At 40.4% G+C, this 12,784-nt stretch overlaps 1 protein-coding gene across 3 annotated transcripts in view; it reads left to right on the forward strand.

The window, feature by feature from the left end:
* Positions 1-9,573, forward strand: part of LOC131459313 (SH3 and multiple ankyrin repeat domains protein 2-like) — a 145,217-nt gene extending 135,644 nt beyond the window's left edge. For all 3 annotated transcript variants that reach the window (XM_058628983.1, XM_058628985.1, XM_058628986.1), the window contains one exon: positions 4,289-9,573. In XM_058628983.1, coding sequence (XP_058484966.1) covers positions 4,289-4,817 — 529 coding nt within the window. In that variant the 3' untranslated portion in view covers positions 4,818-9,573. The remainder of the gene's footprint in view (positions 1-4,288) is intronic.
* The last annotated feature ends 3,211 nt before the right edge of the window (positions 9,574-12,784 follow it).

A 12,784-nucleotide genomic window follows, 5' to 3' on the forward strand; every position in this document is an offset into this window, starting at 1 on the left:
TGCGTGTGCGTGCGTGTGCGTGCGTGTGCGCTTCTATAAATAAAGGCAGCGTGTGCATGCATGCCAACAAGTGCGACCCTGTATGTGTGAGCTGGTGTGTGCTCGCAGAGAAGCAGTGAGTGTTGCGATGTGTGGGCGTGGCGAGGTCTCCCACTACTGATATCAATAGCGCTGCATCACTTTTCTCTCTGCTCAGCTGATGCAGAACAAGCCTCGTTCCTGCGCTGAGCTGAAGGCCAGTGAGGGACACGTGCCAAAGTTACTTATGTGTGTGCTTGTCCTTCTATTTTTGCATGGACCAGTTTGACTATGGGAGGATGGTAAAAGTAAGGACAGGGATGATGGTTCCTCACTGTCTCACAGACATTCAAAGGGCTGTTTAAGGATCAGAATGTGGTTGTAGAGTCAATGGTGGAGTGAGGTCTGTGCAAGGACTTGATATTAAGTTATGGTACGTTCAGGATGTGACACGTTGAGGATGAGATATATTCAGTTTGTGATACGCTACTTTATTGACTATGTCGGGCTTAGTCTGAAGTCCCTTGCTCGATTACAGTTGGTTCAGAACGACATACGGAAAAACAAAAGCACTTTTCCGGATTGAGTTTCAAAATGATTTTATTTGTTTTTAAATGTCTTCATGGTCTTGCCCCACAGATCAGTCACTGTTAGTCGTCCCTAAGAGTAAGAGGAAGCTTAAAAAACTGAATTCTCATTTCCCCAATTCAGTCCGAACTCTGGGAACAATCAAGTGATAAATGCCATGAGAACAGAATGCTGTTAGTTCTTTGTAGCAGAGAGCATAAATAAGACGGAAGAAGCCAAGAAGAGACTTATAAATCAGTGTCATCCTGTGAGTGAAACCTTTGTATACTCAAAGAAGGCCACTGAGCGTTGGCATACAAATCACAATGATGAATGAGGAGACTACAACCTGTAGTAAACCTTAAAGCACAGTGATAAACAGTTTTCAGAGGCATTCACGTACAGAACATCACCATAATCAATGGTCCACGATACCAATAATGTCACGATACAACAATCCGTATATTGCAAGACAATCACCATGAGGAGACATGAAGTGGTGACACCAGTTGAATGAAACTGGCAGGGACTGTTTGCTTTAGATCGCCTTCATTTGTTAATTAAATTATCTATATTTGCCCTGGCGTATCGATTACCATATTGCATGTAGAAGGACGAAGACATGTCGCCAAATGTGATGCTTTGTGATTGGCATGAGAGATTGTGGAAGCATGTCCTCTTTATGACATGAGGCTCTTGTTCGCTGGGAAGGAAAGATAATAAGGTCAGAGCAGCTAAACGAGGCGCTGTTCTAATTAGTCCTAACAGGCAATTTCACAGTTTTCACATCAGTTTAAGTCCTGTAACAGGAACATCTTCCTTTTTAGTGCAGTCATCTCAGTTTAAACTGTCATTGCATAAAAATATCATATTGAATGTTGAAAAACTTGCTTTGGTAGAGCCAGATGGCAGGGACTCATTGCTTCATGAGTATGCTCTGTTTTTCCATCTGTTCTTTTCTTTTATCCTGTGTGTGCTTTGTGTGTCTTTACATGCCGCTTATCACACGTCTCATGTCGCCCCTTTGTCTCTGTCTCATCCATTCCACACGACGTCCTGTGGAAAAGCCGGTGCTGACTGAGAAAGTGGAAACTGTAAGTTTGTTGCACTGCCCGGCCGAGCTGTAAACAATGGCCCAGTTCCATTTTAACAGAACGACCCCCTTAGTCCCCTTCACTTCCCCTCAGGCTGTTCCATATGTCAGCAGAAGGAGAGAGAGCGGTATCTAGGCTGCACGTAGCACATCGCTGCTAGTGGGAAAAGTCATTTTGGGAGCGAGGAGGTCAGACGTGGCCTGGATTCCGCCCTCACTGTAGTTCTCCCATCAGTCAGTCCAGTATAAACAGAATCTTTGACGTGTTTCTCGACAGGGAACAGACTCCTCAGGGGAAGTTGAAGGAAGGTGTGAACATACATGCATGGTTTGCTGTTTGTGTGTTTGTGTTGGAGTGCTTGGGGGTATCTGTGTGTTACTGATCACATTTCCCCGCCTCCATCTGGAGCTTCAAGTAATGTGAGGGTGACGTCTCTCTCCCTCTCTCGCTCTCTCTCTCTATCACACATACATCTGATTGTCGTGGTGTGACCTGTTTTCAGCAACGCTTAATGACTGACTCATTTCAGTTGTAAAAAAAATGTTGTGATGACAACGTTAACATGAGCCCTGTCAGAGCGGCGACAGCGTCGTCCCACACAGCCATCGACTCGTGCAGGAGTAAAGGGGATCCAGCTGTTCTCTGTTGCTGTTGTTGTTTTCAGATAAAAGACAAATCTGTACATTTGCTTACACACACACACACACACACACACACACACACACAAATGTTTGCAATTTTTTTTGTTGTGTTTTTTCCCCCAAATGTAATGATATCCGTTAGTTTAAACTCAAACAAATTTGACAATTTGCACAAGCCATTTTTCAGTGTGTATTAAACTTTTCTGTCATAGGTTGGGTCAGTCAGCTGTGTTTTCAATGGTACGAAGGTCGAAGGAGGTGATATTTTAGAGCTGTAACCACAATTAGGATTGCAAATGACCGGCATTTTCCTTAACTGTTAGTTGAGTGAGTTAAGTCTGCCCCACACAAGAGGATAATTGGCCAGATTTTGGTCCTGATCTGGCCCTTCTGACAATCATAGGTGCCTTCCGATTTAGGCCAAATTATCCTCGAGTAACAGACGCGATTTTAACGTTATTGGATGATATTCACGACTGAACAGCGATTGGGGCGTGAGCAGAGAACCTCACAATAATCAGTATATTAACTGATGAAGACGACCATGCTGGTTTCTGTGAGATCTCCTCCCTGAGTGTTTGGTGACTCTGGATCGTCTAGTCTGTGCATCCTCAAGACTAAAACATTGAAAACCGGTTACAGCGTTCATGTGTCTTTAGGCAGGCTTTAATTAACAGTCGGCTAATCGTTAGGAATACATTTTCATAGGAATAGTTTTCATGCATTATACATCATACGTCGTGTTGTTGAGTCAGGCTGCAGAGAAACGCTCTCTGTGATGACGCAGTTCTTCACAGATATGTGGTGCATTCGCTTTTTGCCAATCAACATGGTTTACATCCACAGAGTTCTGTCATTGATGAGCAGTGATCCTCGAGGATGGAGTAACATCATGGCTGCAGCTGTGCTCTCCTCTTTCCGTCTGTCTGCCCACTGACGGACAGAAGGAAAGACACATTGTCGATTAGTTAATAACAGCAGTTAATCCACTAATGGGTCATCTTTAATTGCAGTAAAGATTATTATATCGTTGGAATCTCACACTGCCCCATGCCTATTTCACAGATTAGTGGTTCTCCAACTTTTCTACCCCTGACTCCCAGAATATCCCGAGATTCTCTAAACTGACCTGAAGAAACTGAAAAAGGGATGATGGCATACTTACTTAAAATCTGACTAATGTTTTGTTCCAATTTTGGTAAATGTATTTCGATTTTTAATTTGAATTTACTATATTCCACACTGCAGGGGTCACAGAGGTCATTAGTAGGCTCCGTCTGTGTGGCGACTGGTTTAAAGTGTGACAGAATCCCACAAAACAAACATGATAGTACAGAGACAGATGATGAACATGAGTTCTCTTCCATCAGCTGCTGGCTGCACCTTTGTCACCAACATTCTGTAAAGCAAGTCATGCCACCTACTGTCCATTCTACGTTACTACACCATTCAATTCCTCCACCAAACATACTCCCGGTAAACACCGGGTTAACGCACGTGTTAATAATTTATGTTTCCTTTATCAAGCAGTTGATAACAGCAGCAAAACACGCACAACATGGAAGAGAATGTCCTTCACCCTCTGGCGTGTTTAGCAGTGCAAACATAATACACAGTTATTGTTATAACATAAATTACACAGAAGAATGCTTATAGAAGAAAAACAAGTTGACCCGAAGTAATGACAAAAAACCTCTTTATCAACGAGAAGTTGACATTTTGGGCCTTTCTCCAGACAAAGAGTAATGCAGCAAATATCCAGTATGTGCATCACCACCAACAACATCAATAATAAGAATAAAAAAAAAAAAAAAATGAAGAATTTAAAGAAACAATCCATAAAAAAATTGTGTAAAATATATATTACATACAAGGCAACATTATGAATACTGACCACTATTACATACAGAAGTGCTTGATGTTTGTCTGACCCTGACTCACCTGTCGTCTCCTCTCTCCTCCCCTCAGGCCTCCCCCAGAAGACTCAGGAATGCGTAATCACGCTGCCGCTGCTGCCGCCCTCGCCTCCACGCCACCCAGCAGCCTCCCGTCCCAGCCGCACCCCTGCAGCCCCCCAGACTCCGCCTCCTCCCTCACCCCCTGCTCCTCACTGCCGCCCTCCGTGTCGCCCACCCTCACAGATGTCTTCGGCCTGCCCACTCCACCCATGGGCAGCGGCGGCGGCTACAGCCTCAGCTCCTCGTGCGGTGGCAGCGGCAGCTCGCGCTCCCCTTCGCCGCTCACGCTGATGCAGGCCGTGGCAGCCTCGGGCAAACCCTTCGCCTCCAAACCCATGGAGCTGTGGAGCAAACACGACGTGGCAGACTGGCTGGAGAGCCTCAACCTGGGAGAGCACCGGGACGCTTTCCTGGACAATGAGATCGAGGGTGCTCATCTGCCCTCACTGCAGAAGGAGGACCTGATAGACCTGGGCGTGACAAGGGTGGGACACCGCATGAACATCGAGCGGGCCCTCAAGCTGCTGCAGGACAGATAAGCCCCGAGGAGACGGGGTGATGACGTACAGAGTCAGGGCCAAGGAGACAGAGGTTTCCCTTCACTTTAACCGATCTCTTCATCAACATAATCTCAAGTCCTGGATCTGGGTAGAAGTTTTGTCCAAGTTGATGCTGCCTCTTACCGTTTTTTGTCCTCTCTCATCCTACGTTGTCACCCTCATCTCAGTGCTCCAGTCTCGTCCATCCTCTTCTTCCCTCCCTGCGATCTGAGCATCGGGATTATGGGATGTCTGGAGAAACTGAAGGGGGAGCTACGTCATGTCGTGGAGAGAGCGAAAGCAGAGGACTGTCCAGAAGACGAAACACTCTGGAATAGTTTGTCCTCAAACACTCGTCTGGAAGTTTATTTCACACACAGACTTGTGCTCTCACCCGACTGCTTTGGAATACTAAAGACTTTTTCCATATGCCCCAGTGTGGGTGCATGAAAAACCAGCTGAGCTGGTCGTTGCTCCTTTTCTATCTTTGCTAGAATTTGTTCAGAGAATAATATTTCTTCACTAGAGTCCTGCCGGAGTTATATTTCTGGTTGCATCTAAAGTTGTAGAGACAAAAAAATGGAGATAGACTCATTTTTTTTTCTTGCTTTTCACTTGTTTGTGTCAAAGTAAAAAAAACAAAAACATTAGCTGACATGTTTATACAAATACTGAAGCATATCTTGTGTCCATGCACACACACACGCACACACTCTTTATGCACAGGGCCACACACTAAGACAACACACTGTCACTACCAGGTGAGGCTCACTGATGCAGAACATCTGAGGTGGTGAGGATGTGAGGGACAAGATGGACAGACAAAAATAATCTTGAAACCTTGAAATGGTCTGAATTCATCGGGCATCCTCATCCTCTCTTTGGCTTGTGTGTGCCTGCGTGTGTGTGTGCCCAGACATGGTTTGCGTGTGTGTTGAGTTCATTTCCCATGGATTTGCTATAAAGGCCACAGTGAAGGGAAACTAGAGCTGTTCTATCCTTTTGTACTTGATTCTTCCACTTCATCATTAGTAGATCAACACCAGTAAACATGGCCCCATCGTAGGTGTATGAGACGGAAGTCAAGGTATTTTTTGAGGAAGCGACTTAATTTTGTGTTTCAAGTAAAAAACAAGAAAGAAAGAAAGAAGAAAAAGCAACATTTTGCCACTTTCACTCATTCGCGCTCTGATGAGAAGATCAACACCATATTCAGAACCATCTGTAGTAAGAGAATGTGGTTTGAAAATAAGAAATTCAGAAAGAGTTTACTATGTTTTATTCCAAGACTAATGTATTGTTAAAGTATATTAAAGTGAAGGAAAATTTACATTTAATGCAGGTTGAAACAACTGCAAAACAATTAAAAGCAGCAGTGGACACTGGAATTTGGGATATAAATAATCAATCTGCTTTAAACCTACTGTGTGTTTTAAATGTATTTTATTATGGTCTTAAGAACAGGGATTTAAAAAGTCTTAAATACAGTTTTGCCAGGTCTTAAATAAAACTATTTACTTTTATTGAGTGATAACATTTTTATGCAACATATTTCAATTTCGGGGAAATTACTCACAGAGTTCTGTGTAGTTATGTTAATTGATTAATAAAATGTACCTACATTTTGGGACAATTTCCCTTAATATGATTCATACTTTTTTGCCAGTATGGACATGAAACTTAAAAAACTTAAAAAGTTTTAAATTTATCTTGGAATCTTTATAAACCTTAGGGCATCTTACATGTAATCACATGATTATCTTACATGTAGTCAGTTAGCGTAGCTTAGCGTAGTTTAGCGCTAGCATCGCTGCTTCCACACTTTAAATCCCATCGTTTATTTATGTTCATCTACTAATAAATAAGCTTCAGATTTTGTGTGACAGTCAACGTCCACTCCCTGTTGTTGAGCTAAGCTATGCTAATAACCGCCTGACATTTCCAATCTCTGTACAAGAAAACGTTACAATATTTTTTACTTTCCCATTTGAAGGTGACGTAACACACAGATATGAAAGTGGCGTTGATCTTCTCATCTATTTCAAACGTGAATGAGTGAATTGAATTTAGGGCTGCAACTAACAGTTTTGTTTATCGATTAATCAAGTGCTTGTTTGTATGTCAGAAAATATTGTTATATTTTAATCATTGTTTACCAACCCTGGAAATGATGATGTTGTCGAATGTCTTGTTTTGTCCACAAACCAAAATGATGCAGTTTTAAAGATTTATTTGTTATATGATGCAAAGAAACCAGTAAATATTCACTTTCAGGAAGCTGAAAAATCTGAAAACATGTTTTAATTATTGAAAAAAAAAAAAAAAACTTCAAACCAATATTGATTATCAAAATAGTTGCAGATTAATTTAGTAATTGATTAATCGTTGCAGCCCTAAATTGAATAAAATGTTATTCCACCTAACTTCAGCAGGTTTCGGTTTGAATGACACAATTTGAGCAAGCTAAATTCAAGTTTTACTCGAGAAATCTCATATTTTAGATGTATCTAAATGACGACCTGAATATTTTGTACATTGTTCTTTGCTAATAGTAGAGATTTAATTAGAGATTTGTTATAACAAGCAAATCTGGATCCAAACAGCGACTGAACCACAAAGCAGTGAAGAGGAGTGGAGATGTAGTGCTGCGCTAACACGGCTGCTTCACTCATTAGCATTTGATGAATTGTTAGTAGTATTATTATTATTATTGTTATTATTATTATTATGAATTTCTGTTTTTACAACTGTCATCAGGCTGATGTGAAGTCATGCTGTGATGTCAGAGCAGACGGAGAATCTGCAGCTCCACATTCCTTCTCCTGCCCTCGATCCACTGTGTGACAAACAACCGGACAATGACCTGATAATGTGGCACATGTTCATCATCGGGGGGGGGGGGGCCAGATTAAGTAAAGGGATAAAACCCAGCTGTGATCTGATGAGTCCCATGTTCTTATCTCGTGTCGCAGCAGACACGACATTTAAAGCATTTAAAGGTCCAGTGTGTATGAATTAGGTGACACAACAAATGGAGGACTCCTCTGCTCACACCTCCCTTTTCCAAGCACGTCAGGGAACTACGGTGGCCTTCGCATACTAGAAAGGATGTAAACACTCTTTCATAACACTCTCCACTCTTCCACTCTCTGTCTCTCTCTCTCTCTCTCTGCCATTTCCTCCTTCTTCTTTGTTGCTTTATGCATTGGGTTTTTGTGGGCGGAGCCGTTCTTCATTTGCACATTCAGCTGCCACTTCAGAACACACATCCTGCCGTAGAAACACAAGTGGTACAGTTCGGTGCGGTGCGGTACGTTATGGATTTATTTGCGTTTCCATGAGGAACGGTACCAAAATAACTGGCCCCAACCATTCAATTTTTTGGCACCCTGAGGAATGGTATGGTACCGGTGGAGCTAGACACGCGACAGTCAGAAAGCTTGATGTTTTGTTGAGACAAACAGTCACAAACCGAGCAGAAGAAAAAAGAGATGCTCCACTGTTGTCCGTTGTCACCACACCGGTACAGCACCACGCTATGTATCTCGATGACACGGCTATAGGGCACCGTGCTTACCGAGTAAAGGTACTGTTTTCAGTCGAAACACAAGCCTGACCGAGGGCTTTACCGTTCCAAACTGCACCGAACTGTGCCATGATGAAAACACGGCTATGGTGTCGTAAGACGGCAGCCTCCGTAAAGCAAGGCCCTTACTTATTTATAAAACCAAACCAGTTTTATTTTACAGTAATTATACACTTACTCAAACATACTTATGGATTGGATATTCAAATTTTGCCCATAAACCCTCCTAAATGTTACACACTGGACCTTTAAAGTTTGACATAATGGGCCAACTTTTAACTAAATCAGCATTTATAAAGCTGGAAATGCTTGTGAGTCTTTCCCTTAGTAACGATAAAAAGCTGGTAATAAGTAGACGTGCAGTATGTGTTGAAATGTGTATATAAGAGGAATTGAAAATGTCTATTTGATCATATGTATAGCTCTATTCAAATGTTTAGACTGAAGGAAACAAGAAAGATAACTATCAACTATCAAGGTTCACTTATAACTGCCAGAGCTGACGTATAGTGACCAAAGCACTGGTCAGATCCACCCCATCATCCTGCAGAGACGGCCTTAAAACAGCTCACTGCTCCTCCCTCCACAACCTGCACGAGCTTCTCTTTCTGTCAGCGCACACCTCACGTGTTGAAGCCGCAACATCTGGATCTGCGTGGAGGTCGTGAATATACCGTCGCGAGGCTATCACACTCCGCAGCTTTTCTGAGGAGACAAATGTTCTGTGAACATGAGACGTATGGAGGCCGGCGCAGGACAATGCTGCTACAATCCTGTTCCTGTTTGAGCGTTATTTTAAAAACAAACCGTGGCGTGTCAAGAGGGGGTAGAAAAGCACAGTATTTTTAAAGATTTGTATAGAGTTCTATGAAATTTTATAGAGGTTATCTGAACAAGAACTGTTCAACACTGACGCGGGATTGCCAAAAAACAGAAATATTATAGAGATTTAACAAGAAAAAAAAAAAAAAGAGTGGATATTATTAGATTTATTGGTTATGTAAGAAGCAATATTTATTCTGACTAAATCTCTTTGGTTGTGTTTTATTTTCCCATTTTAAAGTTACATATCATGATGCAATCACCTGTCAGTGTTTTAATGAAGCATTGGCTTCAGTAGATACAGTCTCTGCTGCACTCATATATCGATACTTCGGCCACACACACACACACACAAAAAAAAGGTATCTACCGACGACCATCTACCTGAGTACACTTCTCTCATCTTCAGAAATCCCTGAATCCTGAGTGTGTGTGTTTTAAAAAAGTTGTTTTTTTTATTGTTTTTTTTGTTTTTTTGATAATGTACATTTTTTAAAAAGTATATCTGCAGGCCATCTTGGTAGGAAACTATATGAAGCCTATATATAAATATATATATGTAAACATACATGAATCCACCAAAAAGATTAGAGGTGGTTGTCGATTTGTTAATGTGGATCACCAGGTCGCCGTCAGTTTTCTATGTGGAGCTGTAGAGCTGAGTAGACGTAGGAATCTTTTAACGCGCGCCACCGAAGCGTGGGCGCCGCACCAGGTCTGGTTTAGGACCGGCATGGCTCACTGACCCACCTCCACCCCCCACCCCCCAAACCCCCCTTAAAAAAAACACTGATCCCACCTTTAGCATTGTCCAACATTTGGGTAAATGTTTATTTATTTTCTTTCTTAATTTTTTTTTTCATGAATAGATTTTATTCTTTGATTAAGTCTTCATAGAAGCTAAGGTGTAATTTGTGCAAAGACTTGTGTTCATGTTTTCTATGTTGCTGTAATTTTGTGCTAATAAATCATCATAGAGTCGACTAATTACTGAAATGAAAAGAGGGAAAATGTTCCTGTTACTACACTCTTCCTTCCCCCTGCCCCTTAAATCCTCAAGACTTCTTGTATGGCAACCAAAATTCACTGTAAGAAATAAATATAATATTGCACTAGTGTTGTTTCCCTCTCTCTCCTTACACTTCAGTCTGTCACATCTGTTTTTATTTCAAATCAGTCCAAAATCTCAGTATAATTATTCCAGTTGTTCCAAAAAGATAATCAAAATCAAAATGATGTAGTGAAACACAAATGTTTTCTCCACTTACTCCCAGAGATGTCACCAGCGATACTTTCACAGTCTTTCTGTCCCTGTGTTCTAATCATAGACTGAGACAGAGATTTTATTTTATTTTTATCGATAACTCAATGCTGACACGTACATTATTGTATGAACACAACATACAGAACTCGTCATATAAGAGTATAAGACTGGAAGTGGGACAAAAAAAGAATAAAGGACATTTTAAAATGCTAACAATCATGGCTTGATTGGTGTTAATATGATATAAACTGAAAACTGGTTTTAACATCAGCTTTGGAAAGTGTTGTAATGTAACAAAGTACAAATATTTCTACCAACTTTAACTTTTACTCTATACACACTATATTTCGAAAATAAATTGTGTTATTGTTGTTATAGATTAGACTTTGTTTGTCAAAGTTTGGACGACATACTAACCTATGACTTTTTGGACTGATTTTGGACGACAAACTAACCTATGACTTTTTGACTGATTTTGGACGACATACTAACCTATGACTTTTTTCACTGATTTTGGACGACATACTAACCTATGACTTTTTAGACTAATTTTGGACGACATACTAACCTATGACTTTTTTGACTGATTTTGGACGACATACTAACCTATGACTTTTTGGACTGATTTTGGACGACATACTAAACTATGACTTTTTTGACAGATTTTGGACGACATACTAACCTATGACTTTTTTGACTGATTTTGGACGACATACTAACCTATGACTTTTTGGACTGATTTTGGACGACAAACTAACCTATGACTTTTTGACTGATTTTGGACGACATACTAACCTATGACTTTTTTCACTGATTTTGGACGACATACTAACCTATGACTTTTTAGACTAATTTTGGACGACATACTAACCTATGACTTTTTTGACTGATTTTGGACGACATACTAACCTATGACTTTTTGGACTGATTTTGGACGACAAACTAACCTATGACTTTTTGACTGATTTTGGACGACATACTAACCTATGACTTCTTTCACTGATTTTGGACGACATACTAACCTATGACTTTTTGGACTCATTTTGGACGACATACTAACCTATGACTTTTTTGACTGATTTTGGAAGACATACTAACCTATGACTTTTTTGACTGATTTTGGACGACATACTAACCTATGACTTTTTGGACTGATTTTGGAAGACAAACTAACCTATGACTTTTTGACTGATTTTGGAAGACATACTAACCTATGACTTTTTGGACTGATTTTGGACGACAAACTAACCTATGACTTTTTGGACTGATTTTAGACGACATACTAACCTATGACTTTTTTGACTGATTTTGGACGACATACTAACCTATGACTTTTTTGACTGCTTTTGGACGACATACTAACCTATGACTTTTTGGACTCATTTTGGACGACATACTAACCTATGACTTTTTTCATTGATTTTGGACGACATACTAACCTATGACTTTTTTGACAGACTTTGGACGACATTCTATACTATGACATTTTAGGTGATTTTGGAGGTTAAACAATACTTTTTCAGTTGGCTGCGTGGTTTGGGACGCTACTGTTACAATACTGGCCTTTAAGAGACACTGGTTTGAATCCATCACTAATAACTAACTAAAACATGTTTGTGTCACTTTGGACGACATAGTAACCCATGACTTTTTTCACAGATTTTGGACGACAAACTAACCTATGACTTTTTTGACTGATTTTGGACGACATACTAACCTATGACTTTTTGACTGATTTTGGACGACATACGAACCTATGACTTTTTTGACTGATTTTGGATGACATAGTAACCTATGACTTTTTTCACAGATTTTGGACGACATACTAAACTATGACTTTTTTGACTGATTTTGGACGACATACTAACTTATGACTTTTTTCACAGATTTTGGACGACATACTAACCTATGACTTTTTTGACTGATTTTGGACGACATACTAACCTATGACTTTTTTGATTGATTTTGGACGACATACTAACCTATGACTTTTTTGACTCATTTTGGACGACATAGTAACCCATGACTTTTTGGACTCATTTTGGACGACATACTAACCTATGACTTTTTGACTGATTTTGGACGACATACGAACCTATGACTTTTTTGACTGATTTTGGACGACATACTAACCTATGACTTTTTTGACTGATTTTGGACGACATACTAACCTATGACTTTTTGGACTGATTTTGGACGACAAACTAACCTATGACTTTTTGACTGATTTTGGACGACATACTAACCTATGACTTTTTGACTGATTTTGGACGACATACTAACCTATGACTTTTT

This window comes from Solea solea, chromosome 5 (assembly GCF_958295425.1).
Source record: "Solea solea chromosome 5, fSolSol10.1, whole genome shotgun sequence".
Lineage (NCBI taxonomy): Eukaryota > Metazoa > Chordata > Actinopteri > Pleuronectiformes > Soleidae > Solea > Solea solea.